Source organism: Microdochium trichocladiopsis, assembly GCF_020744255.1.
Source record: "Microdochium trichocladiopsis strain MPI-CAGE-CH-0230 chromosome Unknown B0I36scaffold_11, whole genome shotgun sequence".
Taxonomy (NCBI): Eukaryota; Fungi; Ascomycota; class Sordariomycetes; order Xylariales; family Microdochiaceae; genus Microdochium; species Microdochium trichocladiopsis.
In genome coordinates, this window is record NW_025763554.1 from 566740 (window position 1) to 594203 (window position 27464).

Below are 27464 nucleotides of genomic sequence, written 5' to 3' on the forward strand. Positions count from 1 at the left end.
CGGAGGCACTACAATTGTTGCTGGCGCGCGAGCGAGCCGGGAAGGAAGTCGTGCCGATAATTATCGTTTGACGCGAGGCGATTGGGGGTGACTGCGGCTGGAGGGGAGAGCTTTGGCTGGACCAGGGGCGCGGCGCAAGCACAAAGAGCTTGGGGAGCTGTCGATTTTAAAGAGGGATTGAGCCAATCAGGCCATGCGGCGACGGAGGCTAGCTACACGGGGCCGACGTAATCGACCGCCAGCTTGGAGCTTCGCTGGAGTGCACGCGGGTCGGTTAGCGCAGCCCATGGCATGGCACAAGAGGTGTTTGGGTACTGTAGGTCCGGCTGCTGGCAAGTATCGTGTCGCACATTGCAAGCACAAAGATACCTCCAGCAAAGGGGGCACAAAGTCCTCATCCCCACTTCTTCATCCCAGGAGCAGGGGTGGAGAGCAACCTGGCCTGGCAAGTTCCTGAGTCGGGATTTTGAGGTGGGACCTGGCTGGCACGGGGCGAATAACGCATTGGGGTTGTTTGTTGTACTAGAGATAGAAAAGCACAAAGGGGAGAGTGTGATGCTAGCGATGCTTACATGTTTCTTCGTGAAGCTTGTGCTTGGAGGCTTTTCTCTCAGCTGAGCGGTGCGATGCGATCTGGTTTCTTGCCGGATCAAGGTCACCTGGAGCGCGATCCAGCTGCAGGCGGAGATGGCGACGACGGGAGGTGATAGTTGTTGGAACCGTTCCGCGGAAGGAGGCGGGCAGTGCTGCGGCTGGACAGGCCAAAGTCTCGGAGGTCCTGAGTCGTGTGTCTTTTACTTAGCGGATGTAAGGTATTGATGGCGGCTCATCGACGTTGAGCGTGTTTGCGTGAGTGGGAGGCGTCTCGTCATTGCTGGCCGCTCAAAGTGGGGCTCCGTGCTGCGGCGGCAGTTGAGGCACCCACGAAAAGCGCGGGGAATTCCAAGGCCTTTTGTACCTCGTGCTGCAGGGGCGACCCCGTTTCTCCAACTGGCCACCGTCTCACCATCCGTTGTAAGGTGCGCATGCATCAGCGTACTTGCAGTACACTAACGTACTTAAAGTAGACATGGCGGGGCACAGAGCCATGCTTCTTCGACTTCGACGAACACTCAAGTACATTCAAGGCGCAAATTGCGATGAAACTCGGGTGTTTACATGTTGCAATACTTTCGGGGTTTGCTGTGATACTAACAGTTTCCAGGCGGGGAGGCAACAGTGAAAGACCATCTGGCAGACTGGCACGTCCCACCAGACCTCTCCGGCCCCTTCAGAGTTCTCCCATCTCTTCATCATCAAAGTCATCCACGACATAGTAGTTCTCGATAGTCGCCTCGCCACGCAGCACCTTGGTCCAGATGTCAGGGTTGCACGACTCTGGCTTGAGCACATAGCACCTCTGCTTCGGCCACGGCGGCGGCAGGTTCACCACGTCCCACGTGTCCTTAGGCCCCTCCGTCTTGTACTCGTCCGTCGTCTTGCTCTGCCCCGAGGCAATGTCAAGCCCAAAGATGGCCCGCCGAAAGATCTCGTGCGCCGCCGCCGGCTGATAGCTCGGCACCTCGTGGCCGGCCTGGAAGACCCGCGTGAAGCTGAAGTTGCCCACCTGCCGCGTCATCCCCGCCCACCCGTGGCCCGGCTCGTCAAGCACGTCGTCGACATAGAACCTTGTGTATCCCGCCTCGACAAAGTCCTTTTGCCGCGTGTACGGCACGGCCAGGGAGGCCATCTCTCCGCCGACCCAATTGCACGCGTAGTCGCGATCGCCGTACATCATGTGGACCTTTACACCGGAGTCGAGCAGGTATGCGATACCTTCCAGGAAGCCGCCGTGAATAAGATCACTTGTGCTTTCAAAATCGTGCGCCACGGTAGCAGACCCCGAGGTGAAGTTGACAGGCACGCCCAGTGCTCGCAGCACCGATTCCTCCTTCAGATACCCTTGCATGGTGGGAGCTGGGAACGGGTCGAAATGGGGATGCGCAATATCATACCAGCCTCGAGACTGGTCCGCGGGCAGACCGGCCTTGTATGTCATCCAGGGCTTGATCGCGCACAGCATGGCCTCGGCGTCGCAAATCTCGCTGATGTTCTTCTTGGCAGCCACGCTGGCAGCAGCCTCCGTCACGATCCCCAGAGACGCCATGATTGGGTCGCTATCCCGCAGGGCGTCAGAGCACGCCGCAACCTTCTCCTTGCACCCGCCTGGCGCGACCCAGTCTGCCATCAGTGCCTCGTAGAGGGTCTCATTGAAGAGCTGGATGCCGTAAGTGTTTCTGTGCGGGAAGCTGATGTAGCTCTCGACCTGGCGCACCGTGTCGATCGCTCCGTTCACTATGCCCAGTGTGTCGAGGCGCAGGTAGTGCGCGTCCTTTTCGGTGCCCTTGCCGCTCTTGATCTTGTCGTTCTGCTTCTGGAAGAAGCTCATGAACCCGGGACCATAGTGGCCGCCGTAACTCTCAGCCCACAAGCTGATCCCGTTGTCTGTCGGCTTGTAATGCGGGAACTCGAAGAACCACGTCTGCACAAAGTGCCACAGCGCGTGGGCAGCATGCGTCGTCGAATTGGCCGTGTGCGCCGCGTTCTGGCTGCTGAACGTCCCCAGTCCCTTCGCACGGTTCAGATCATGCTCAGGCAGCTCCGAGTCGGGCAAGTCCTTGGGAAGCTCCGTGTAGATTGGGGCCGCATCGTCCCAGCTCTCGTCCTCGTCGGCAGTCGGGTAACGGAACGAGAAGTTGGTCGGCACATCGTACGAGAAGCCAACCTGCACGGGCTGGTCCAGGAACAGCATGTTGACCTCGTTGTTCCACGCCCACGGGTTGTGCACGGTGGTCTTGGAGTCTGGGCCAACGAAGCATGGGCCCAGCTCCTCAAGGAGGCCCATCATGGACGACCCGCCGGGGCCGCCGTTGAGCCATATCGAGAGTGGCGCGTTGGAAGGGTCCTTGCGAGCCTCGAAGAACCAGAAGAAGCTGTGCAATATGGTCAGTAGCGGTGATCAATGGCACTCCGCATGCTGCAATGCTGTGATATCAGTGGACATACGTGTTGATGGGATAGTCCTGCGTCTCGCCGCCCGCGCCGTCATCGAGCGTTCTTGGCGGGAGATGGACGTAGCCTGAGTACGACTTGACGCCAGGCGTTGTCTCGCAGATTTGCGGCTGTATGTTGAGTACCCAGTTAGCATCGGCCAATAGACCTTGCAAAGTTGAATTCGGACAACCGCGCCCAGGGACATGCCTCTTTGAACGAGATGGTCACATTCTCGTGGAATTTGGATCTGAGTAGGGTAATCCCCTCGCGCGGCGGCGGGAACTGCGCGGTTGCAAATGGGGACAACAATGGCAGCAGCAGCGGCAGCAGAGCGACCCTGCTGCGATTCCACAATGGTGATGAGCTGGCCATTGTGGAGGCTGAGTTGGCGGTTCCTCGGCCTGCGGATATGATTCGTTGTCTACCAGCCAGCTGGAGCAAAGCCGGGACGCGAGGAAGCACTCTATACTGGTGGTCTCGATCTCCAATCGTGACGGCGAAGAAGCGGGAAAAGGTCTGCGAAAGAGTCACCGTGGGAAGTCTTGCCCATTATAACGAATCCCGCCGAAGTCACGCAATAGGCAACAGTGCCCCGAATCACAGACGCCATCGCGCAGGCGATAATGGAGCCCGGTGCAGTGGGATGCCCTTGCTGCCGGCCACCGGCACCCAGCGCTGTAGAGAGCTGTTCAACGCCGACCTTCCTCTTCTGAACTCCGATGCTCACGGTGTGGGGGCTGAAAGCTTGACCTATCGGTGGGCGGCATGGGGCTCCACAGAGTGCCACGGCTGGCGTGCGTTGTCGACTACATGAACAGGTGTGTACGCGCGTAAGCTTCCGGTGGCGTGTACGGTCCTGTTGGAGAACAAGTAGATCTTGAGACTGTTGGAATTTCCAGGTCCAACTGCACCTGTGACCAAGAAGCCCGACACCCAGGCTGATTCAATGATCCGTTGTGGCTTTGCACCGTGTGATGTCGAGTCGGGCAGGTTACCCTGCACCGTGGAGGGTGGCCCCTGGAACTCGCAGGACAGCGCCCGTTTCGGGTGCAATGATATCGGATGCAAAGCATTATGATTCCTGGGACATGCTGAGAATTTTCTGAAATTTTTGGATTTCATCTTTTGAGATACGATCACGGAGCAAGCACGTCATCTGGGTTGTATTGGAAGGGGCATGAATGTTGGTGATTTGGTGAATAATTAAATGCTGCATTTTTAATCATCATTTTTTCAATCCCACTAGTCAGAACAACCTAGAACGCACATAAACGACAAACTCCATTCATCATTCCAAGTCAGCTGCATACTTTTATACATTATAGAGTCAGTCACAAGTCAGTTGGCCTTTGAATACTTGAATGACCGGGACCCAGGATAGAGAAGAGCAAGTGGTCGGGAGCAAGCACCATACCCAGTTGCAAGTCTTACAATAACATAGGTCACGGCTCAATAGTGTATTCACGCGAGAAGACAAAGCACTCAAGAAAATGATTCGGCCTCGAGACAATCAGTGGGGCCATTGCTATGCTTCATGGCCTACGCCGAAATCATTAAGCTGACTACGCGACTTTTTGGATACACCGGAATAAGCTCGAATCTTGACAGAAGAGAACGGTCTCTCTTACGTCTTCTTCCCTCTAAAGAACCCACTCAACTTGCCCATCATCTGCCCAAGGCCACCCCTCTCACTTCCCTCGACCAGCCCTCCCTGGATCCAGCCGGGAAGCTTCCCTCGTATCCTAGGCGTGCCATATCTTCGATCCACGAGCACAATCGAGGCGTAGTCGTCCTTGTGCCTGATGGCGCGGCCGATGCTCTGGTTGACCGCCCGCATACACGCGTTCTCGTAAAAGTCCCTCGACGCCTGCTTTGCCACGGCCAGAGCCTCGTTCCGGGGCATCGCTGGCTGCCGTCCTGCACCGAGATCACCGCCTTCTGTTTCCGCTGCGGGAGTCGTGAGCCGCTTCAGAGTCGTCGACTCGATGTACTCGATGCGTGCTTTCCAGTCGGGCGAATTGATGTTCGGATATGGCAGGCCAACAATGACGACACACCGGCCCAGGCGATCGGAGAAGTTGATGCCTTCGCTCATCTTGCCGCCCACCACACTGAGCAGGAGCGCACCGTTGGTGGTCTTTGGCTGCTGTGGGCGGGTGGAACTGCCGCTACCCAGGCTCGACAATGACTTCGAAGGCGGTTTTGTCTCGTCGCCTTCGCCGAGAATGGCTTTCGTATACTTATCCAGAACCTCGTCAATAGACCCTCCCTTGGGCTCGCTGAAGACCTCCTTTTTCGCCTGCAGGCGCTCCCAGATCGACTTTGGCTCCCCAGGTCCGCGGTTGGACCACGCAGCCACAACCTCATCCAAGTAGCCATAACTAGGGAAGAAAACAACGACGCCATCTGGTACGATGGTACAGATGTTGAGGATCGCCAGGCCAAGCTCTCTGACCATGGCCTTGTCGCCCCTTCGCTGGAAGCTGAACTCGAAAGGCACCCCACTGCTGTCTGACGCCGGCTTCGTCGATGCGAGGGTCCACACACACAAGTTAGATGACGGGATGACATGGCCGCAGCTAAGCGTGGTGACTTTGGTCTTGGGCAGCTCCGGGAACAAATGTGCCGTGTAGTCATCAAAGGGTGACATGGTGCCGCCGGCCAGGATCACAGCTCTCGCACTGTTCGCTATGGACGAGAATGCGTGCGTTGGGGAGAGCAGTAGATACGAGAGCTTGATGTCGCGTATGTCTTTGTGGTAGAAGATCCGGCCCTCCGAGCTGGGATTGTTGAGGGATATCAGGAACGACACCAGTGTGTGCAGGACTGGCGTCGAGCTTGACTTGATCGGTACTCCTTCTCCAGACTCTGCCTGAGCTACGTAGCCTTCGACCTTGTACGCGAGCTTCGAGGTCTGCACGTATTGTATGAGCTGATATAAGTTGATCTGATCGGCTCCTTTAGTTTTCAAGAGGGCATTGGGGTCGACGATGCCTTGGTCGGTCTGTGAATGTGAGTACCGTGTCCACATCCATGTTTCAAAGGTTGGGGAAGCGTCGGCAGCGTACCTTGAGTTGAATGGCATCATCAAGCCACGCACTAAGACCGTCAACGACCCTCGCGAGCTGTGCAACCATGACACGATTCTCGCCTTTGAGCTTCTTGCCGAACTTCTTCACGTACACTCCAAGCATTTGCCTCGCCCGTTTGAGGTCGCTCAGACTAATCTCTGCTGCGTAGACATTCGACACGGCGTCCATGATGTTATGGGCCTCATCGATGATGACTACGTTGCCCTCGAGCTTTATCCCAAGCGCCTCTCTCGCCGTCTGCTGAAGCAGCAGTGGATAAGGCAGCGTGACAATCTCTGCACTGGGAATGGCCGTTCGAGAGGCGTAATACGGACATACTTGGAACTTCTTGCCAAGGGCGAAGAGATCTTCAATATCGGGCAGTGTGGCCAAAACGTTGTCACGAAACTGATGAGTGTTTTTAAGGTTGTCGGCACCAGGAACAAACGAACATTTCGTGGTGGACTTTGACTGCTGTAGCTCGGAGCAGCGATCGTTTATGGCTGCAAGGGAACCCAGGCGCGAGACAGACGGGTTGATGCAAAGACGTTGCCTGGATGATAATGGCAGATGCTTGACACCTTCGGCATCGCCTTCTGTCTTTTGTTCACGAATTGAGTCTGGCAGAGATGACGGAAAGTTTGGCCGTCGCAATTCGCCGACAAACTGTGTGAGTTGTGAATGTGTTCTGGACGTGTAATAAATCTGCCGTTTCTCGGTGAGCCATTTGTGCACACGGTTGCGGAAAATTGAGGGCCTACTTTGATCTCATTTGTATCCGCCGCCTCCTCATCATTTTGGCTCTTGAGTGGTCCCATACCAAGCTTGGCCATCAATGCCTGGGTCTCTTTACTGAACCCTGGACCGCCTGCATCTTCTTGCGAGTCCGCCGTATTGTCGGCGAGGAGCCACTCGTCGTCTTCTGTCGGCTCATGGTGACCGCCAGCGCTGTCCTCTTGCATCTTCCTGCGTTTCGCTCCGCGAGCTTCGAATGCCTTCTCCCTTGCCCGGATACTCTCGAGTCGGGCCTCTCGCTCGGTCCATGCCGAAGTGAGCTCGTCCCGTTTCCTCTTGAGCATCTGCTGAACGATCCAGTCCGGCTCGTCAGTGAAACCATTCACGGCATCTTCGATTGAGACATCAAAGGTTTCTCGTTTGTGATTTCGCAGCCATGTCAAGGCTGCACATATGAGTGACAGCGACTTTCCCTAGTTTTGGCATCAGCAAGGCGACTAACCAAATTCCGCAGTCTTTTGCATTTACCGTCCCTGTCGGACTTTCCAGGATGCCGACTTGGCCATTGCCTTGCTTGAGAACATGATATGCCGTCGACATGAATTCTTTCTGGACGTCGTATGGCATGTAAGGATGGTGAAAATCAATCTTCTCCATTTTGTCCGTCAAGGTGTCCATGGTGAACGCGATTTCAAGCTGGGCATGGCCAATTGTCGTGACCATTCATGGCGTTGATACTTGAACGAATTACGGGGTTATTCTCATTGGCTGCAGTACTGAGCGGCATGCAAGAACATGCACATCCGTCAGCTTCCCATGCTTAACTTAGAGGAGGAGACTGTTGTGTGTGGGTCACGCATGGTCCCTTGAGTCCTCCACAGGCGCCTAGATTCGTTGACAGCCTGGAACCATGAACTGAGCCCAACCTTGGAAGAGTCAGCGGCACTTGAGCAAGAGGTATCGCTTACGTAAGCCAGATGAGCGTGACTGGAACTGTTTCGTAACAGGACTCTCCAGAGGGACAGACGGGTTCTTGAGAGCTTCACAAACCAATTCAAGAGTATTACTCTTTCGGGAGGCAGATGTATGAGGGTTGCTGAAAGCTGTGTCCTGGCGCACACTGTCCATTGCCGCAACTGCCAACTGAGGAGAGGAAGAGGACTTCCAGGACGTGGCTGACCCACATGCATCGTCGCTATGAGCGAGATGGTGGAGCCGCGTTCCAGCCACACTTGAGCCCAGCGCGCTGGGGGCAGAAGTGCGGCTGTGCAGATCGGCGCTCGGACCAACACCTTCCACAGGGCTGTCCACACCACACAAAAAATTGATTTAGCGAAAACCGGTGCGGCTGCGTCTGGGCCTGCCATTGAACTTTTCCCACCCGGATCTTGGTCCTCACGACAGGAGTAGCCATACTACCACAACAACCCAGCTACTCAACTAACCGCCACCATGCCTACCAGGTTCTCCAAGACGAGAAAGCAGTATGTCTTCACCGATGCGCCCTCCAGCATGCTGTCGCACCGTCTTTGTTGAACCCGCCCGCCGTCTGTTGCGTCTGTCCGCCGCCGAAATATTGTACTGCGATGCCCGACCCCAATCAAAAATGCGTCGACCATGAATCGAAGAACAGAAAGGGAATGGAGGACGACCCAACGCTCCTTGTCGAGCGCGACTGTTTCCGCATCACTCAAGCGCACACGACCGCATTGTTTCACTTGATCGACAACGCAGACTGCAACGCAACAGACGCGGGGGGGAGCTCACGGACAACGCACAAAATGCCCGAATTTGTGATCGCGACGAGTATCGCACGGTTGAGCAGACAGGCTGACATTGTTCCTCTTTAGCCGTGGCCACGTCTCGGCCGGTCACGGTCGTGTCGGTAAGCACCGCAAGCATCCCGGTGGTCGTGGTATGGCCGGTGGTCAGCACCACCACCGCACCAACTTGGACAAGTACCACCCTGGTTACTTCGGTAAGGTTGGTATGCGGTACTTCCACAAGCAGCAAGCCCACTTCTGGAAGCCCGTCCTCAACCTCGACAAGGTACGAATACTTTTCCCCACGCCGGACACGCGAGCCGTCGGTCCAGCACCACTGTGTTTAGTCCAGATTAGCCAGTCCTCGACCGAGAAGATTCAAGCGAAGAGCACCTCTAGCGATTTTACTCGGTCGAGCTGGACTATGGCCGTGGCACAGCCTCTAGCTCGAAGCACTTGATGCTAACATGTCCTTCAGCTCTGGTCTCTCGTTCCCGCCGAGACCCGTGAGGCCCACCTCAACGGCTCCAAGTCCGACACCGTCCCCGTCATCGACCTCCTCCCCCTCGGCTACTCCAAGCTGCTCGGCAAGGGCAAGCTCCCCGAGGTCCCCATTGTCGTCAAGGCGAGATGGGTCAGCAAGCTGGCTGAGAAGAAGATCACCGAGGCTGGCGGCGTCATCCAGTTGGTTGCGTAAATGTTGAAAAAAGGAAATCACGGTTGGAATTTTCATCACACTTGGGGCTTTATGGGAACGGAAATACCTGACGAGACCGGAGGGCCGGCTCTCGTCACAAAGCATCGACCCCCCACTACACGCGGAGTTACAATGAAGGAAAACCCGCAGGGTCGGCTCCGGCCTCTTGAGCATCGCATGGCATGATCGGCTTTACGAAATGGGAGTTCTGCTGAATACAAAAAAATCATTTGAACAAAGCCAAATCATGAGATGTCTCTTGACTTGTGACTGTGAAATGTGATACCCCGTTGATTCACAGTCTACCCGAAATACTCTCGGTGTAGAGGACTACACTGCGCCTCTCCCAAGATGGAGTTGGCGGTGGCGGAGTTCAACATTGCTACACGACGGGTACTGGCCCCTATCCAGGTGGAACAACGCCCAACCACTCTATTCAACAGCTGGACATCGCATAGTAAATGCTAGACCATGTCGTCAAGACTACCGGGCAGTTCTGCCATGGTGAGGAAGAGGCCGGGTATTGGACAGCCAGGATGCGTGCTGCATTGATGCACTGCCTCAAAGAGACAGACTTGAGTCGTTCCTTACAAGAACTCTGCAGAGCCTGATGAACATACTGGTGCTCTGCGCTCGGATCTATGTCCATCTGAGGTACAAACCCAAGTTAGAGAGGAAACACATCGCAACGTTCAAACCAACAATATGCCTGGGCGTCCGAATCGCTGGAACAGAGGAAGAGTACCGCGCTATGTCGTGACATTTGTGGCATGTACCGCTAGTGGACTCCAGGCATAACATGAAGGGCTAGGAGTCAAGCACGTGAAATGGCGCATGGCGGATTGGAGAAGAGTTTGTAACCAGGAACGCTGCACACCAGACACGCACCAACCTGGTCATCTGGTGTGCAGCTGACTCAACCGGTCGATATGGCGTATTTGAGTCGAGCTCCTCAAGACTGCAGTCCATGCTATCTATGCCTCAGAGCCGGTGAGTGGTGAGGATTCATTATTCACGGGGGGGTCACAGTCAGGTGATGTGACTGTGTTGGTGTCAGCAGATGTGCGGCGAGATAAGCGCTGGCCCAGTGCAAATGGGATGCTTGCCCCTGGCATGGTCATCCGGGCCCGTGCAGAAGGGTGCCCGTGTGTCTTGGTCTAGCGATGAACTACCGGTAGGCTCCCCCGTCGAACGTCATTTGCAGCTGGCATGACGGATGCTTGCCTCACGATATCGATAAAGCACTGATGCGGAAAGGCTCTGACGCAGAATGGTACACTATGGAGAAGGTGTGGCATGCGGAGAAAGGTGCTGCAGCTCCAGCAGTAACGGAGAAGCCCCAGGACAATAGTTTTCAGGATTCAGTCATTACGAGCGAGCCTTCCGGACGTGGCTGCGTGGGTGACACAACTGGAAACACAGTGACGGGACGCCATGCGCGGGAACTGACGGAGGCGCATTGTGAACGCACATGCACGCGGAAGGAAGACGTGAGCCAATCGACGACCCCACTCCTCCATCCCGGCGCCCCCAAACAAGGCCTATCCACGGCCAGGATAAGGCAATCAGTCCGCCTAGCACGCTTAGCTTCTGCACAAGTCGCGCGCCGCGGGTCACCCTCCCAGGCATCCCGACCAGCTACGGATCCGTCTCGTTCTCAGTCTCATTGTCGATAGTCAACCATCGTCTTCGTGCCAAACTCTCTCCTCGCCAGACAGCTGCTGCATTCCACTCAGCTGCTGCAGTCGCTCATTGATACCGATTCCCTCCAAGAGAACAGACAGTCCAGCCTCTGCGCCCAGTGGCACAGAGACCCTTGTTTTCTATTCTTGTCGATACCTCGAACCCCTGTCGCCCAGATCGTACCCGTCCATCGTCTCCAGAGGTCCACCACGGACCTTGTTGGCCTCAGACAACCATAGTCCCGCCTGTCAGATACGCCCAGACTCGACATATTGCTGCCTTTACCTCGAAGGTGAACTACTTGTGACGACCACCCGACCACGGTCATAGCTCAGGTGCTGCCTGGGTCAGCGCAGGCATCGGCCCCGCAACAAAAGCTCGGCACATGAGCTGCTGCCACTGCCTGCAGAGCGGTCACATTACGCCTTGCGAACCCGGAAGGGCCGAGCCACGCCGCCCGCGAGAACGAGCCTCGTCCATATCCCTACCATGGCACCTCCCGCCCCAGACGAGGGGAGCACGACTAGGAGGCGGGTGAGCAAGAAGCTGCGCAAAACCCACAGAGAAGGCCACCAGCCCACGATGGAGCTCCCCGAACGATTTCGAGACGATGGCGACGACGCCGAGGAAGACGTGCGGCCTTCAAACCAGGGTGCCCAGGTCTTTATGAACATGAATCAGTCAATATTTGGTCTTATCGCAGCGGCTGGATCGACTGTTGACTTCAGCGACCGCTTCGACGGACAGTCTAGCGACGAGGACGATAGTGGCGTCGGCACTGACGGTCCGCCAGGCACCAAGAAGCACCGTCTGCCCGGCACATTTTCCGGTGCCCAAACGATAGTGCTACCAAAGCGGGCTGACAGCAAGGACAAGGGCAATGACAAGGAGGGCAAGCATCATAGGAGAAGCCTGTCCGGCAAGCTGCTGCGCTCTTTGCCTCAGCTACCCAAGCTCACAAGTCGCTCCTTGCGCAAGTCCTCAAAGCTGCGCAGCTCACAACTTTCCTCGGATGGGGGAGACGAGTCGAGCTCGTCAAGTCCCCAGGACCCAGAGGCTGACTCTCCGATAGTAGCATCACCTACGGAGCAGAAGGTCGGTGGACGACTGGCACCTGTCATGAGTAGAATGCTAGAAGCCCGTGCCGAGATGTCATCACGACCAAGCTTCGACCTGGAAAGACTGTCTGGAGACTTCCGGCGGGGTGATGACGGGCCGAGCGCGCTGGCCCGCAAACTCAAGGAAATTTTCGAGTTTGAGCATGCTGAGGAGGTGATTCAAGGTCAGTCCTCAGCTTACATTGTTCGTGAAAGTTTGATGCTGATGCACACGTGCACAGAATATCCATGCTGGCTTCTACAGAGCGTACTGCTACAGGGTTACATGTACATCACTGACAAGCACATCTGCTTTTACGCATACTTGCCTAAAAAAGCTGTGAGTCTGGAGCTGACTGACCAGTCATGAGAAGAGAGACAGCTTACTGACAGCTGAGTATAGCATGAGGTCGCAAAGTCTGGTTATCTCTCGAAGAGCGGCAAGCGGAATCCCAAGTTCAATCGCCACTGGTTCCGACTGAAGGGCGATGTCCTGGCATATTACCGCAACGCATCCAATCTGTACTTCCCGGATGGTCAGATTGACCTTCGCTACGCCATTTCTGCAAATATTACAGACAAGGACAAGGAGTCCATCCACTTCTCAGTCGTCACTCACCAGCGCACATACAACTTCAAGGCCGACAGTTCGCCAAGCGCGAAGGAATGGGTGAAGAGTCTCCAGAGGGTCATCTTCAGGTCGCACAACGATGGCGACAGTGTCAAAATCTCCCTTCCACTCGAGAATGTGCTGGATATTGAGGACAGCCAGATGGTGGAGTTTGCAGACACCTGCAAGATCCGAGTCATCGATAACGATGAGACGTATGCGATAGATGAGGTAAGTGGTCACTTTCAATTACTCGATCACTAGATCCTGTAGAAATTGTGCTAACACGACAGCAGTATTTCTTCTCATTCTTCAGCTTTGGCAAAGAGGCCATCAATGCCCTGAAGGCGACGATTGAAAGACCAGTGCCCGGCGCGAAGACGAACAAGTTGAAGCTCAACATCAACACTGGTTCACCAAGCTCCCCACTCGCAACATCCGGCTCTGTCACACGCTCGCACAGCCCTGCGCCAGGGGCCGAGCTGAAATCTCCGAAACTTCGTGATCATGTCAAGGCTACACTATCGCCTATTGGTCATCCCGAAGCCTCGAGTCCTCGGGCTAGTGGCGACTTCTCACGCGCCAGCTTTGACGCCTTTCGGCAGATTGGCAGGAGGAGTATGGACCTGGACTCAGCTGCTCGCGAGCAGGCCAGATCATCGCCGATGCGCCGTAGCTTCAGTGCCTCGAGGTCTTTGAGCCAAAGCCGACACGTCGACCAGTCCGCTCACACGGACAAGCTGGCCTCCTCCGAGTCCTATGTTCAATCCCTCGAAGACCCAAGTGGTGCCTCGGGAATGATCGAATCATCCAATGAATCACCTTCTGGCAGCCAAATACTTCGAGGCAGTGAGGTATTTCATAGTCCGACATTGCCTCGCCGATCTACGTCCGGCTCGCCCGCCCCGGGACAATCGAAACCCGCTCACAAACCTTCGTTCAAGCACAAGCCGGACTCACCTCGCGTACAGCCTAAATCCATGCCTGCCGGGGTTCCGACCGCTGATAGCAAGACTGGCGGTTCCACCGATGACGGTGAACCTCAGTCGTTGCAAAATTTGGTCAAGATGGGAGCATATCCATTACAGAGAGCTGGCTTGTTCGCCAACTACCTAAACCAGACCAGCCGTCGGATGAGCAATCTCCTCGCCACGGAGTCGATGGGATACGTGGAGAAGGTCTCTGGCATGTGGAAGGGTGGACGCAAGCACTACACTGAGCAGCCGGGGCTCAAAATCGAGAATGAAAGTGACGACGAGGACAACGAAAGCCAAGTCGCCGGCGCCACAGAACGTTTCCAGCAGCACTTTGCACTGCCTCCTACCGAGAAGCTCCAGGCTACCTACTTTGGATTCATCATTCGCGTGCTGCCGCTCTACGGCAAGATCTACATTAGCGAACGAAACTTCTGCTTCCGAAGCCTGCTGCCGGGGACCAGAACAAAGCTCATCCTGCCACTCAAGGACATTGAGACGGTGGACAAGGAAAAGGGGTTTCGGTTTGGATATTCTGGCTTGGTGGTTGTTATCCGTGGTCATGAGGAGCTTTTCTTCGAATTCAACCAGGCAGAAGCCCGAGACGACTGTGCGGTAACCTTGCATCACAGCTTGGAGGCCGCCCGTTACATGCGTGACTCCGAGACCCTCAATAGGGAGGAGAAGGTGCAGGCAGAAGAAGCGATTGCAGAGCGCGATGCGCTGAACGAGGCTCGCCTCCAGCAGAACCCCGAGCACGAGCTCAAGATGCCCCAAGGCGTTGAGCTTGGCGACTCAGCTCCGACCATTCTCTTCGACGACCCCAAGGCGTCATTCCTCAACTTCAAGCCAGCCGAGCCGATGAAGATCACTTGCCTCACAATCGGCTCGAGGGGTGATGTGCAGCCGTACATCGCACTCTGCAAGGGCCTTCTCGCAGAGGGCCACAAGCCGCGGATTGCGACGCATGCCGAGTTCAAGGACTGGGTGGAGGGACATGGCATTGAGTTCGCGCCCATCGGTGGTGATCCTAGCGAGCTCATGCGCCTTTGCATCCAGAACGGGACCTTTACATGGGCGTTTATGCGCGAGGCAAGCTCCAAATTTCGTGGGTGGCTTGATGAGCTGCTCGCATCGGCTTGGGAGGCTTGCCAGGGCTCTGATCTGCTCATCGAGAGCCCCAGCGCCATGGCAGGCATTCACATTGCCGAAGCTCTCGGGATTCCATACTTCCGAGCTTTCACCATGCCGTGGACGCGTACTCGTGCATACCCGCACGCCTTTGTGATGCCGGAGCACAAGATGGGTGGTGCCTACAATTACGTCACCTATGTCATGTTCGATAATGTGTTCTGGAAAGCGACGGCATCACAGGTCAATCGCTGGCGTAGGAACCTTCTCGGCTTGCCAAGCACCAACCTGGAGAAGATGCAACCCAACAAAGTGCCCTTCCTGTACAACTTCTCGCCCTCTGTTGTGGCGCCTCCACTCGACTACAGCGACTGGATTCGAGTGACAGGATATTGGTTCTTGGATGAAGGCAGCGACTGGACGCCCCCAGATGACCTTCGCGAGTTCATTGAGCAAGCACGCAAGGACGGCAAGAAACTGGTTTACGTCGGTTTCGGTTCCATCATTGTTCCTGATCCGGCCAAGATGACACAAGAGGTGATTGATGCCGTCCTCAAGGCCGACGTGCGGTGCGTATTGTCCAAAGGGTGGTCAGATCGCATTGGAGGCACCAAGGAGAATCCAGCCCCCGAAGTGCCCCTGCCACCGGAGATCTTCCAGATCAAAAGCGCGCCCCATGACTGGCTGTTTGCGCAGATGGACGCCGCCGCCCACCATGGAGGTTCAGGCACCACTGGCGCTAGTTTGCGCGCAGGCATCCCCACCATCATCAGACCTTTCTTTGGCGACCAGTTCTTCTTTGGCGACCGTCTGGAAGACCTTGGTGTCGGCATCTGTCTCAAGAAGTGGGGCGCCAATTCATTCGCCAGGGCCCTGTGGGAGGCGACTCACAGTGACCGGATGATTGTAAAGGCCAGGGTCCTCGGCGAGTCTATCCGCAAGGTATGATATCCATCAATGTAACCTTCGTGACCATGTTCATCAAGCTCATACATCTTCACAGGAAACCGGCGTTGAGACGGCCATCCAATCCCTCTACCGCGACTTGGAGTACTCCACGAGCCTAATCAAAGCCAAGACGGGCAAGAACGCGGCTGCCAGTGCCGGCGGCGCGGGCGGCAGTCGTATGAGTGTCGATGGCAACTCTGGCGGCGACGAGGATGATGAGGAGAGCTGGACGTTTGTGGGTACGGGCGACGATGCTGACCATGAGTTTGCCCTTAAGAGGACGTCTCTGCGCGGCTCACCCGAGCGCACGTTCCACGGACTAATGGAGTCCAGCCAGAGCAGCGTGGGCAGCCGGGCCTTGGGCTCAAAGGTCCTTGGCGGCAATACCGGTGCGAGCGCTTTCAGGTCAGCAGGGCGAGGTGGCAGCCCTGTTGCCACTATGGCGCATACGAAGAGCACCGGTACTTCGAGGCTGGTGTCTTAGGATGATTCAAGCACTTGTTGTGGCTTTGTGATTATGAGCGTCTGCCGGGCACTGGGCACACATGCGGCCCCGGCCAGTGCCGAGCAGATGCCATGGAGCAGAGAGGGGGAGGACCTAGCCAGCACGCATGGTCTTAGGTCAGAAGAGGAAGCGGCATGACAGCATTAGACGAGACGACGAGCGAGTATTTCGATTACTTTCCTGCGACGACATATGCTGGGTCAAGGCGTTACATTGGAGAGCGACATGAAGACTTTATGACAGATGCACGGTTTTCATAGACATGGTTTGGATAAGACAAGGCATGGCTAGTGCGAACATAATTGGAGACACAATTTTCCCTTCTGCTTCCCATGCGTATTACTGATATTTGTGCCTGGGACTCATTGGCATGGGCTTACCAGGATTGCAATGGCTCCTGGAATGATCCGCGGCTCGGATGATGACGCCAGATTCAATGACCAGTGCCGTGATCCTTGGAGGGACATGGACGACGGAGCACGTAAGCGGCATCAACACCACTGCCCCGACACACTTGCCAAGCCCCTAGAAGCTGACGTTGAGAGTTTGGCGGGGGACGAGATGGAGCCAAGCTCGGACCCCCAGCAGATTGGTATGCTGGGCTTACTGTTGAGGCAGACGGACATGCGTGGCGTGACATGGCATGGCACTCCAGCGGCACAAAGTTGGTCTCCAACAACAAGGTGAGACTGTCTATTCCTGTCTTGAACAGCCAAAAAAATATTTTTCTTTCTTGTTCAGAGTTGCCACTGTGGAAGCACCATTCTGTGTTCGCATTCTTTCCTGTCAGTGCTACGCGAGGGATTGCATCACTCAGCAATTGCTGCTAGCTAGCCTGTGGAGAGATATTTGCTTGGTAGTTTTGCGCCTTTTGGGGAAACTCCTGAGTGCGCCAGGAGACCACGCTGATCCAAAAGGACTCACAACACAATCGCCGCTGGTCTCTATTCTTCCAACGGACACAGTAGCGGTGAGCAGTTTGCGTTGTCAAAGAGGTGAGACAGACTCGATTCTTTTTTTCTTATTCTCAAGAACTTGCAGCAAACTAGTCAGACACATGCAAATGGAGGTTTGACCATGCCAACAATGGACCCCGCTGACTTGAGCCGTGGAAGTTTGACTATCAGCTGAGACGGAATCTTCTAAGCGCCTTCCGGGACGTCCGGCCTTCATCTACCCAGACGCGCGCTCCTTCTCCGACTTCCAAATTGAATTTGAGCAAGGGCTTACCTGCAGCGAGTCGCGGGCGAGAGAAGGCGAAAATATTCTGGGAAAGTCATTATCACTCCAGGTCTGAAGTTATTTTGGGAAATCTCGGAATACCCGACAACGGTCAGGCACAATGAGTCTCGTCAACACCCGCACTCTACTCGTACGTCAAGCCTTGGCCTGGAAAACCCCCGCAAGCAACGTCCTTCAGACGCTTCCTTTGTGTGTTCCGCTCTACCTGAAAACATGAAATGAAAATCAACCGTACTTATATGTTTGTACGCACCAAAAGGGGGATCATAAGCTAACAGACAGCCTGCGGCGGCTGCTTCACACAACAGCTCCCGTTCCTGGTGCTGCTCGCGCCGTGGTTCTGGGGCCGACTACAGGTCATCCCGCTCTTCTGGCGGAACGCGCCCGACGTGCTCCCTCGGCACAACGTGCTCGGCGCCGGCACGGGCAAGTACGAAATCAAGTTTGGCGACCGGGTGCGCTCGTGCGAGGATGTCATCCTGCTCGAGGAGCAAGGGTTGGCAGTGATGGGGTGCGATCCGGGGAGGGAACGGTACAATACTGTCATGGTGAGTTTTTTTTTGCTTGCCTTTGTTTTCACTTACTTGGACTTCACATTCTGGGTGTATCCCTCGCGAGGGAGACCAACTTTGCTTGCTGACCAGGAGACACCAGGGCATCTTCATCCCGGGCCCCGTGACGTCCGCAGACCTCTACCTGTACGACTACAAGACGGCGTCGACGCCAGACTCGCAAGCCCTGAGGCGGATCGAGCTGGTGGGCTTCGACGAGGGCCGGCTCGACTTCCACACGCTGGGCATGGGCCTGGACGAGCAGACGGGCACGCTCTTTGTCGCGAACCACCGCCGCGAGGCCGCCGCCGGCGCGTCCATCGAGGTGTTCAGGCTGGATGTTTCCTCCCCCGAGGCTCCCACGGCCACGCACCTCCGGACCATCGAGCACCCGCTGATCCACGGGCCCAACTCGCTCGCCGTGGTGAGCGGCACCGAATTCTTTGTGACCAACGACCACTATTTCCTCGTCAAGCACCACCGCGTGCTCGCGATGCTCGAGACGTACCTGGCCCCTCCATTCGGGACGGTCGTGCATGTGAGACTGGACAACAACAAATACGATGACGGCAGCAGCAGCAGCAAAGGAGTCCAGGCCAGCGTGGTTGCGAGACTGCCCTACGCCAACGGCATCGAGTTCCTCAACGCGACCACCCTCGCCGTGGCCAGCACCAGTGACGCAGCCGTGTACCTGTACACCGTCACTCCCAACGAAGAAGAAGAAGGAGCCGCCCATGATGCTGCTCCTCCCCGGCTCGCCTACACGGGCACCAAGATCCCTGTGCCTTTCCTGCCGGACAACCTCTCCGTCACGTCTTCCTTGTCCCCCTCATCCTCATCATCCAAGAAGCTCCTCATCGCGGGCCACCCGCACGTCCTCTCGACCGTCAAGTACGCCAAGACGCGGTACATCTGCAACGACCCGGCCGAGCTGGCCAGCGCGGCGACCTCGGCGGAGCAGCAGCAGTACTGCGCGGACGTGGAGGGTCAGAACCGGGCGACGTCGTGGGTGAGCGAGTGGGACCCGGCGACGGGCCAGCTGAGGCACCTGTACTCGGGCACGGGGTACCCGTCGAGCGCGACGGCCGTGCTAGACCCCGCGAGGGGTGTGGGGATCATGGCGGGCTTGTACGCTAAGGGGATCATGGTGTGGAGGGATTAAGGGGAAAAAAGTGGTGGCGGCGAGTAGGGCAATTTTCTACATGGCAAGCTTTTTTGGGGTTTCGTATCTCACGCAGATGCTGGGAGAGGACCGAGCGCTGCCCTGGAAAATGGGAGATGAAGGAAAAGTACGGGAGAGAGGAATGATTGTAATGTCACGGGGTAGGGGGTGGTGGTGGCGCACGAAATCCTGGGGTCTGTGATCAGTCGGGGTCTTGTGGGGCACAGAATATGATATGAGAGAGTGCTGTTTGGCAACTAGAAAATGGATTTCTTTTTCTTTGGTACTCTATATCAAACCAGACAGTTCCGTGGCTGCTACTGGAACTACGGAATCACCAAAAGGGGCAGTTCCACATCTGTGTGCGAATCTGCGAAACGTCAAGTGACTGACACGATGGGGCAGGCATTTCCCTTTGTCCAATTGGTGTGTTGCAAATCACCAAGTTGCCAAGTATGTAGTGAACCTTGATATTTTAGTGCAAATAGGCCCTGCCAACAAAGATTGCGGGGGAAAAGAAGGAGACGTGGGGCTTGGCGGGCGTGGGAGGAGAGGGCCATCCATTGCACGGACGCACACAATGTCGCACCATCGCAGCTTCCCTCCTCCATTGCCCTGCTGTGGCTTTTAAGTTTGTGCCCTCTCGAGCTTAGTCTGGGGTAAACAAAGATGCGGAAGACAATGACCAATGCCCATGGGATGCAAGGCCCGCGCGGATCGTACGCGGATCGTACGACTGACTACCTATACATAGCTGATCGTCACGCCTATCTGGGCTGGCTGGGTAACGTAAATGTCCGGATGGCGGAGGTGGTGCAGGGTGTGTGAGGTCATGCGGTGGTCGGGGGTGCCCGTCCAGTCCACGTGCGGCGGGCTTGTCACGGCTTACGGCGGCCGAGAGAGCCACGGATCCGGCGGTGCGGTGCGGTGCATCCAACTCCAGTAACCACGCCTCCGACCTCGGAAGCGGGGGCACGGAAGCTCGGAAGTTCTTTGGTGTCCTGTTTTATCGGGGGCTGCCGTTCACGAAGGGGGATCAAGGGACATCAACGGGCACACAGATCACACTAGACTCCCAGCAGACAACGAAAGCAATGGAATTCTTTGACTGCACACTGGCGGTGCATCACTTGCTCGCCCCGTTGTCGAGGGGTGGTGCTGGCCTGTGCCTGTGCCTGTGGTAGCCGTGGCGGGCAGGCAGGCAGCTGATAAGGAGGAATAGCTCCAAGGAAAGTACACAGAAGGCGGGCAATAGTGCCACCGGGGCCAAGGCGCAGAGGCGGCCAAGTCCCGGCCCGCGCACCACGCCCATTGGCTGTTAGTGGGAGCGGCCGTTGTAGCAGCCTGCCGGCATCCGCACTCCCCACAGCACGGGGACCTGGCCTATCACACGTGGGCGTGGCCTTCTTTGAGGCTGGAGTGGGCTCCGGGGAAACCTGCCCCATGCGGAGGCGCGGATATGGACTCTTCCACCGCCCGGATCGTGGCTGCGTATAAGTGCGCCCCCGTGCGTGCTCGCTCCGGCACCGCACCGCCCCCGTCGCACCGCGACGACCTTTCTAAACCTCGACTTCCTCTGGTACTACTTGGCCGGCTGCCTTGTTGTATATACTCCTGATTGAAAAGACCATCCATCGCCTGTTGTGCTTGTCAACTCCAACCCCAAGCCAACAACCACACAAGCCACCTAACCCCCAGCTGGCCTGACAAGTCCAGCAACCACCACCACAACCACCTCAACCTCGACGAGACCAACATCATCACGACCGTATTGGTGCCAGCCACAAACACAACCTCTGTCACACCGAGTGGTGCTTTTCCCTCACACACATCCAGACATATAAACATATATATATATATACCCGCCATGTCTTCTTCCGCCAACACCACATCATCGTCGGCCGCGACGCAGGTCGTCGACTCGTCAAAACCGGCCGCCGGCAGCATGGCGCAGTACGTGGACGCGGACGACCTGCGGACCATGTTCTCGCAGGCCATGTCTGCCATGTACCGGGCCGAGGTGCCGCTGTACGGGGACCTGATCCGCATCGTCAACGAGACCAACACGGCCGTGCTGGCGACGTCGGCCGACGCAAAGATCGAGGCCCTGCGCCGCCACGGCAACGTCGCCGCCGAGCGCCTCGACCTCGAGCGCCACGGCGCCATCCGCCTCGGCAAGCCCGACGAGCTGCACACCGTCCGCCGCCTCTTCCGCATCATCGGCCTCGACCCCGTCGGCTACTACGACCTCTCCGTCGCCGGCCTCCCCATGCACGCCACCGCCTTCCGCCCGACCGACCCGGCCGCCCTCAAGAAGAACCCCTTCCGCGTCTTCACCACCCTCCTCCGCCCGGAGCTCCTCGTCGACGCTGACGCCCGCGACCTCGCCCTCTCCCTCCTCGCCCGCCGCAACATCTTCACTCGCCAGCTCATGCAACTTATCGCTGCCGCAGAGTCCCCCGCCCAGGGCGGCCGCCTCACCACCGAGCAGGCGCCCCTCTTCATCGCCGAGGCCATGAAGACCTTTTCCTGGCGCGCCGCCGCCGTCGCCACCGAGGCGGAGTACCTCCAGCTGAAAGCAGAGCACCCCATCCTCGCAGACATTGCCTGCTTCCAGAGCTCCCACATCAACCACCTCACCCCGCGCACCCTCGACATCGAGGTCGCCCAGGACCGCATGCTCGACGACGGGCTCGCCATCAAGGACCGCATCGAGGGCCCGCCCCGACGCAACTGCCCCATCCTGCTCCGCCAGACCAGCTTCCTCGCCCTCGAGGAGAAGATCAAGTTCCCCCAGTCCCTCGGCGGTAGCAGCGTCCCCGCCGCCGTAGACGAGGAGACCCTCCTCGACGACAGCCAGCACCCCGAAGACGACGACGCGGCAGACCCGGCATCCTACAAGATCGGCACCCACAAGGCCCGCTTCGGCGAGATCGAGGAGCGCGGCGCCGCCGTGACACCCCTGGGCAGGAAACTCTACGACCGCCTCCTCCACGAGAGCTCCCTCGCCGCCGCCTCGGCGGGCCACCCGGCCAGCAGCCAGCGCCAGCACAACCGGCGCATGGACGAGGCGTCCGAGCGCATCTTTGGCGCGTCGTACCCGGACTCGTGGGACGCCCTGCGGAAACAGGGGCTCGTGTACTTTACTTATACCCCGACCACCACCACTACTACTACTCCCGCCGTTCAGGCGACAGGGACGCCCAGTGGCGGCGAAACCGTGACAATCGAGTCCCTCCTAACACAGGGCCTCATCGAGGCCACCCCGCTCACATACGAGGACTTCCTGCCCTTCTCCGCCGCGGGCATCTTCCAGTCCAACCTCGCCACCGGCACAGAGCACCAGCACTCCCCTCCCGCCGCGACGTCCCCGTCAAAACAGCCGGGGCAGGTAAAACTGTCCATCTCCGACGTAAAGGCCCTGGAGCGCGCCATGGGGTGCAAGGTGCTCGACGCGGACAAGCTCTATGCCGCCGCCCAGGCCGAGAGCTTGAGGAAATGCGAGGTCGCGTTGGGTTTGCCCGAGGGGTCGCTGTGAAAAAAGGTTTAGGGTTCGGAAAGAAGGGGGGGGGGACATTGCGACGAGAAAAGAAGCAGAAGAAGAAGGGAACTTAGGACTTGCGAGTATGAGCCCATGGCATCTATTGCTGGCTCGTCCACTGTGAATAAAGAAATGAAATAGCCCGCGCATAGTTTATGAAATCTTGTCGACAAGTACATGTCGTCGTCTCGCTTTTGCCGCATTGTCTGTGCATTACCCAGGAAATTCGGAAGTCCGCTGGCAAAGAGTAATATTATGTCAATACCACGGCGGGCCGGAGCACAACATTCGTGAATTATGATAGCATCATGCCGGTCTACCAGCTCATAACCAGCTGTCACGTACAGGGTATATATACTGCAGATTCCATCGTAACACAGACAGACCGGACGCCACAACTCCGCATCGTACAACCGCTATGTACACGCCGCTGCAGTCTCGTAAAATCATGCCTCGTCATTCTCTCGACGCTCACGCTGGCGCCTGCACAACCTTGAAACCCTCGCCCAGCACCTTGGCAATCTCCTCGTTCTTGTGCTGCAGCTGCCCCAGAGCAAAAGCAACATCGTTCCACTGCCGCTCCGTGTCGCAGCGCTGCAGGCGAGCCGCCAGCTTGTCGGCCAGCTGCCGGGCGTGCTTGTCCTAGAAGTGAGAACCCTGTTAGCTTCCGCGCGTCTCCAGGCTGGGTCATTGCAACTTACCTTCTCCACAAAGCCAAGCAGGAACTTGATAATGCGCTTGAACGGCTCCTCTTCCATCTCGCCTGCAGAGAGCAGACTGAACATGTCGACAAAGTGGTTGTACACTGCATTGTCCTTGGTGCTGAGCTCGCTGAAGAACATGCGTGCCAGGTCCGCGATGCGCTTGTCCTCGTCCTCGAGGCACTTGGCCATCTCTCCAAGCTGGCCCTTGACCTTGACCTGTCCAGCCAAAATGAGGAACGTCAGCGTCATCAGGCATGTCCGCTTCACGGAGAGATCCGTATCTGCCAGGCGGCGATACAAGAAGTCGGTATTCTCATCAATCAAGTGGTTGAAGCAGACAGCCATGTCGCCGAGGGCAATGACGACGTTAGACCGCACAGTCGGGTCGGGTGATCTCTCCATGATTGTGATCAGGAGCGGTAGGTGAGCCTCACAGTACTCACTGCTCACGCACATGAGCTTGGCGAGGGCCAGAGTGGCAGCTGCCTGCAGGCCTTTGTCCTTGTAGATGTCACTCCGAGAGCAGACTTCGGCAACCAGAGGCCCAAAGTTCGACAGCAGCGACTGTGGACCGAACAGCAGTTCCCGCTCCCGAATGTGCGCCATGGCCTCGGTGAAGTCGTCCTCAGTCGTGCCGCCAATGAGGTCGAGCTCATCGCCCTCCTCCTCAGCCGCCGGAGCCGGTGTCTTGCTCTTGCGCGTGCCAGTGGAGGCTCTGCTCTCGTCGGCCTTGGATGCTGCCGCCTCCTTCTCCTTCTCTTGTTTCCTGCGCTTGAAGTCAAGCTCGCACAGTTCCAGATGGACAATCTGTTTGATAGCGACGTGGCCAACAATGAAGAGGAGCTGCGACAACGCGATCGCCGGCTTTTGTTTCGGCTTCACCGGCGTTTCTTCCAGACCCTGAATCGTCTGGGTAGGATTATCCAAGGCCATCGTTTGCGTCATGCCTTGCGTCATGTTTGTAGACGTCGTGATGTCGGTGTCTCGGGACATCGGCCTGGAGAGCGGCTTCTGGCTGGCAAAGACAGTCTTAGTCCTCCTCCGGATGATCTCTGAGCACAGAGTATCAGGATGCTTGGCCAGCGCATATATCGCATTGATGGCCTGCTCTGCGACACCGAACCATTCTTTGCTGTCGCTCTCGACTTCGGTGATTGCAGCAAGCTTGCGAAGAACCGCGTGGTCACTCGGCAGGCGGCTAAACTTGACGTTCGACTCCTTGGCCTGCCTGCCCGTGGGGTTGAGACGGCGCAAAGCTATGCAAGTGTACTTTGAAAGCTGCAGGTCAGATCTGCCCAGTGCGCCCAGTCCAATCTTCAGCATGGTCTCCATCTCGTCCACGACAATCTCGGGCGAAGCTGTCGCAAGCATGCCGAGCACAATGATGGCGCCTCTCCTTTGGGTGCGAGAAATATCGCGTTTCTGGTAGCCGTATACCTCCCAGAGCTTGCTGACGACGCGGTCTGAGATCATGCCACCCTTCATCATCGTCGCTAGCAGCTGCTCAAGACTGGTCAACTCGGCAGGTGTCGTGCCGGATGTCAGACTGATCATGTTGCGAGCAATGTAACTGGCCGCATCGCTGGGGCTGAACAGGTCTGGAGCCTCAAAGAACAAGCGCTTGTAGCAGTCAATCAGATGCGACTGCACGCCCTTGCCCTCGTCGCTGTTGCCCTTGGTCCAGATGAGGCGCAACATGCGGCGAATGCCAACCATGTTGTCCTCCAGGTTGTAGGCATTGGCAATCTCAAGATAATCCATGGCCTCGATCACCTCGGACTTGTTCTTCGCACCGAGTAGCTGGCACACGGTCGCATTCGAGTCATGCAGCACTTGGATGAACTTTAGCGCATCCGTGTAGTAGCGCTTCGTCAGGGTCAGCTTCTCAATCGCCTCCGAGGTGGCGGCATCCTCTTGCGCTTTGCGGACGATCGCTGCCTTTTCCTCTTCCGACATGTCTTGCGGCTTCTGTGGCGATTCGATCTGTGTGGGCTCGTCTATCAGGTTCGCAGTCTCATTGGGGTCCTTCTCGGCCAGTCCAGCTTCGCCGGCAGGCGGCTGCAGGGCATTGAGCTCTGTGTCCACCTTGTCCAACCTCTCCTGCCAGTCCTTGCGGGAGAGCTGAGCGCCGTGCAATACAGTGAAGGGGTGCGTCTTCACCAAGGCACCGAGAAGCTTGACAGCGTTTCTTCTCACGTAGCTGCTCTTGTCCTCAAGACTCCGTGAAGCCAACTCAGCGGCCTTTTGGCGTCGCTTGGGGAACTTCTGCTCCAGGTCGCACAGCTTGACAAAAACCTGGATCGTACGACTTCTGCAGTACGGGTTGATATCGAGGAAGCGCTCCTCAAGCACATCAAAGAACGCGTTGAGCTGGGATTTGTGGTTCTCGCTTCGTTCTTCCTGGTTGCTCAAATGCGCAAGCATGTTGCCACAGACTTCGATGAGCGCGCACCGCAGCGTGTAAGACTGTGATAATTGTCAGTGGATAGGCATTGTCAAGCGGTGGGGAAGGTGCATACCTCGCTATCGAGCTGCTTCGCAAGCATGGTCATCTGCTTGATGACAACTCTTGGCGCGAGCTCCGACAGCTTGACAATGAAGGACGAGACCGACTTGGGGCCTTTCGTGTCGTTGGTGTTGAATTCCTTATTGCTCAACTCACGCAGAATTTCGTCTGCCAGCTGTGGGTAGTCGTACTGTTCGGCGAGGATATGCAGAAACTCAGCCATGGGCTCTGAGAGATGTTCGAAGTAGGTAAGGTTCTGCACAATATTGATTTGTGCAGCTAATCGTGGTGTCAGTACCCTGCTTCTCCGCGAGGTCATGGGAAGTGCACGTACCATAACCATGGCCGTGGTGCTTGACCGCAATGCACAGCAACTTAAACGCATGCATTCTGATCGAGGTCGTCTTGACCCTCTGCTCGCTCTCCAGAACCATATATACTGGCCTTGTCAGGAGGCCGATGAATGTGTCGCGCTCACTCGTTGTGACAAAAATCTTGGAAAGCTTGAGCTTAAGAACTTTGGCCATGACATCCAGAGCGGCCTGCAGTTGCGCTGCGCTGTCCCAGTTGGCGTCCTTGCCCGCAGCCTTTGACTTCGCGCCCTTGCCCCTGGCTCGTGAGACAGGTGCGGCAGTCGTTTTTTCTGCCGCCTTGGCTTCGACACAGGCTATCGTCCATTGTAATAAATAGCCGTAGATTTCGAGGAGGGTCTTGTGGTGTGCGATGATGTCTTGCTCATCGGGGCTTTCGAGGTCGTTATTTATAGCATCGGCCTCAGCGGCAAGACCACTCATGACAAGGTCGAAGATCTTGCTCACAGCGTGAACAGGCAGGAACGCTGAGTACCTGGAAAGGACCTGTTAGCAAAGCTCAAGGCCATCTTGAAAACACCCAAACCAGAGTTCCCGGACGTCGCATACTTGAGAAGAAACTGCAGAGAGTCGAAATATGAGCTGCGCATGATCGCGTCTGGGCTCTCCGCAAGTGCGTCAACCAGAGGGTTGAGCACTGGATTTATGAGAGCGATGTTGCTCAGTGCATCTGGATCGGACTCGCAGTCTACCAGCGCGGCATCTGCCTCTGGAGTAGCTATGGCAGCCGGATCGCTCATGTAGTGCTTGAGCGCATCGTTGATGTCGAAGTTGATGGACTCCATGGTGGCGGTCGCAGGCTCTGTGCCTGGCAGGATGCTGTCGGATCAAGCGACAATGTGTCGGTGTGCCTCTGTTTGTAGCCTATCCGCTACCTGCACTGAATCTTGAGATGGTCGCCGGTAGAATCCGAGCTGCTTGGCCGTGCGTGTGTGTGTGTGTGTCGCGCCCGCCGTCGTGGCAGCAGTGGTGGTTTTCGTCGACGTCGACCGCCGCTGTTGACAAGATCGGCCTGCCGAGTGGTGGTGTTGTTGTGTTGATGCTTGCTCGGGCATGGGGGGAAAGAGGGGCGCCTGCCGTCACAAACAAGGGGACCAGGGCCCTCCCCTTGGCAACCACTTGTTTTTGTTTGCATTGGCG

General features: G+C 56.9%; 7 protein-coding genes across 7 annotated transcripts; 4 read left to right on the forward strand and 3 right to left on the reverse strand.

Annotated features, from left to right (window-relative positions):
• Positions 1 to 1134: 1134 nt before the first annotated feature.
• On the reverse strand, positions 1135 to 3693 carry B0I36DRAFT_335369 (carboxypeptidase S1). Its single transcript, XM_046155465.1, has 3 exons — positions 3241 to 3693; positions 3046 to 3161; positions 1135 to 2972 (listed from the first exon to the last, which is right to left on the reverse strand). The coding sequence occupies exons 1-3, from the start codon at positions 3403 to 3405 to the stop codon at positions 1271 to 1273; spliced, it is 1983 nt and encodes a 660-aa protein (XP_046006406.1). The 5' UTR covers positions 3406 to 3693; the 3' UTR covers positions 1135 to 1270.
• An 838-nt stretch (positions 3694 to 4531) lies between these two features.
• B0I36DRAFT_335370 (DEAD-2 domain-containing protein) lies at positions 4532 to 7607 on the reverse strand. Its single transcript, XM_046155466.1, has 4 exons — positions 7368 to 7607; positions 6866 to 7312; positions 6102 to 6809; positions 4532 to 6037 (listed from the first exon to the last, which is right to left on the reverse strand). Exons 1-4 carry the CDS (start codon positions 7560 to 7562, stop codon positions 4658 to 4660), a joined length of 2730 nt encoding a protein of 909 aa, XP_046006407.1. The 5' UTR covers positions 7563 to 7607; the 3' UTR covers positions 4532 to 4657.
• Positions 7608 to 8219: 612 nt separating this feature from the next.
• B0I36DRAFT_335376 (60S ribosomal protein L28) lies at positions 8220 to 9538 on the forward strand. Its single transcript, XM_046155467.1, has 3 exons — positions 8220 to 8323; positions 8690 to 8888; positions 9081 to 9538. The coding sequence occupies exons 1-3, from the start codon at positions 8292 to 8294 to the stop codon at positions 9297 to 9299; spliced, it is 450 nt and encodes a 149-aa protein (XP_046006408.1). The 5' UTR covers positions 8220 to 8291; the 3' UTR covers positions 9300 to 9538.
• A 1933-nt stretch (positions 9539 to 11471) lies between these two features.
• On the forward strand, positions 11472 to 16226 carry B0I36DRAFT_252929 (autophagy-related protein 26; the record flags this gene model as incomplete). Its single annotated transcript, XM_046150719.1, has 5 exons — positions 11472 to 12264; positions 12322 to 12419; positions 12483 to 12920; positions 12986 to 15736; positions 15798 to 16226. The coding sequence occupies 5 exons, from the start codon at positions 11472 to 11474 to the stop codon at positions 16224 to 16226; spliced, it is 4509 nt and encodes a 1502-aa protein (XP_046006409.1).
• A 411-nt stretch (positions 16227 to 16637) lies between these two features.
• B0I36DRAFT_368186 (uncharacterized protein) lies at positions 16638 to 19202 on the forward strand (the record flags this gene model as incomplete). Its single annotated transcript, XM_046159581.1, has 3 exons — positions 16638 to 16839; positions 17772 to 18037; positions 18144 to 19202. 3 exons carry the CDS (start codon positions 16638 to 16640, stop codon positions 19200 to 19202), a joined length of 1527 nt encoding a protein of 508 aa, XP_046006410.1.
• Positions 19203 to 20753: 1551 nt separating this feature from the next.
• Positions 20754 to 22919, forward strand: B0I36DRAFT_335384 (uncharacterized protein). The gene has a single exon (XM_046155468.1). It carries the CDS (start codon positions 21070 to 21072, stop codon positions 22738 to 22740), a length of 1671 nt encoding a protein of 556 aa, XP_046006411.1. The 5' UTR covers positions 20754 to 21069; the 3' UTR covers positions 22741 to 22919.
• Positions 22920 to 23214: 295 nt separating this feature from the next.
• B0I36DRAFT_253733 (condensin component) lies at positions 23215 to 27109 on the reverse strand (the record flags this gene model as incomplete). Its single annotated transcript, XM_046150773.1, has 5 exons — positions 23215 to 23385; positions 23445 to 25913; positions 25967 to 26232; positions 26288 to 26799; positions 26874 to 27109. The coding sequence occupies 5 exons, from the start codon at positions 27107 to 27109 to the stop codon at positions 23215 to 23217; spliced, it is 3654 nt and encodes a 1217-aa protein (XP_046006412.1).
• Between the last annotated feature and the right edge of the window lie 355 nt (positions 27110 to 27464).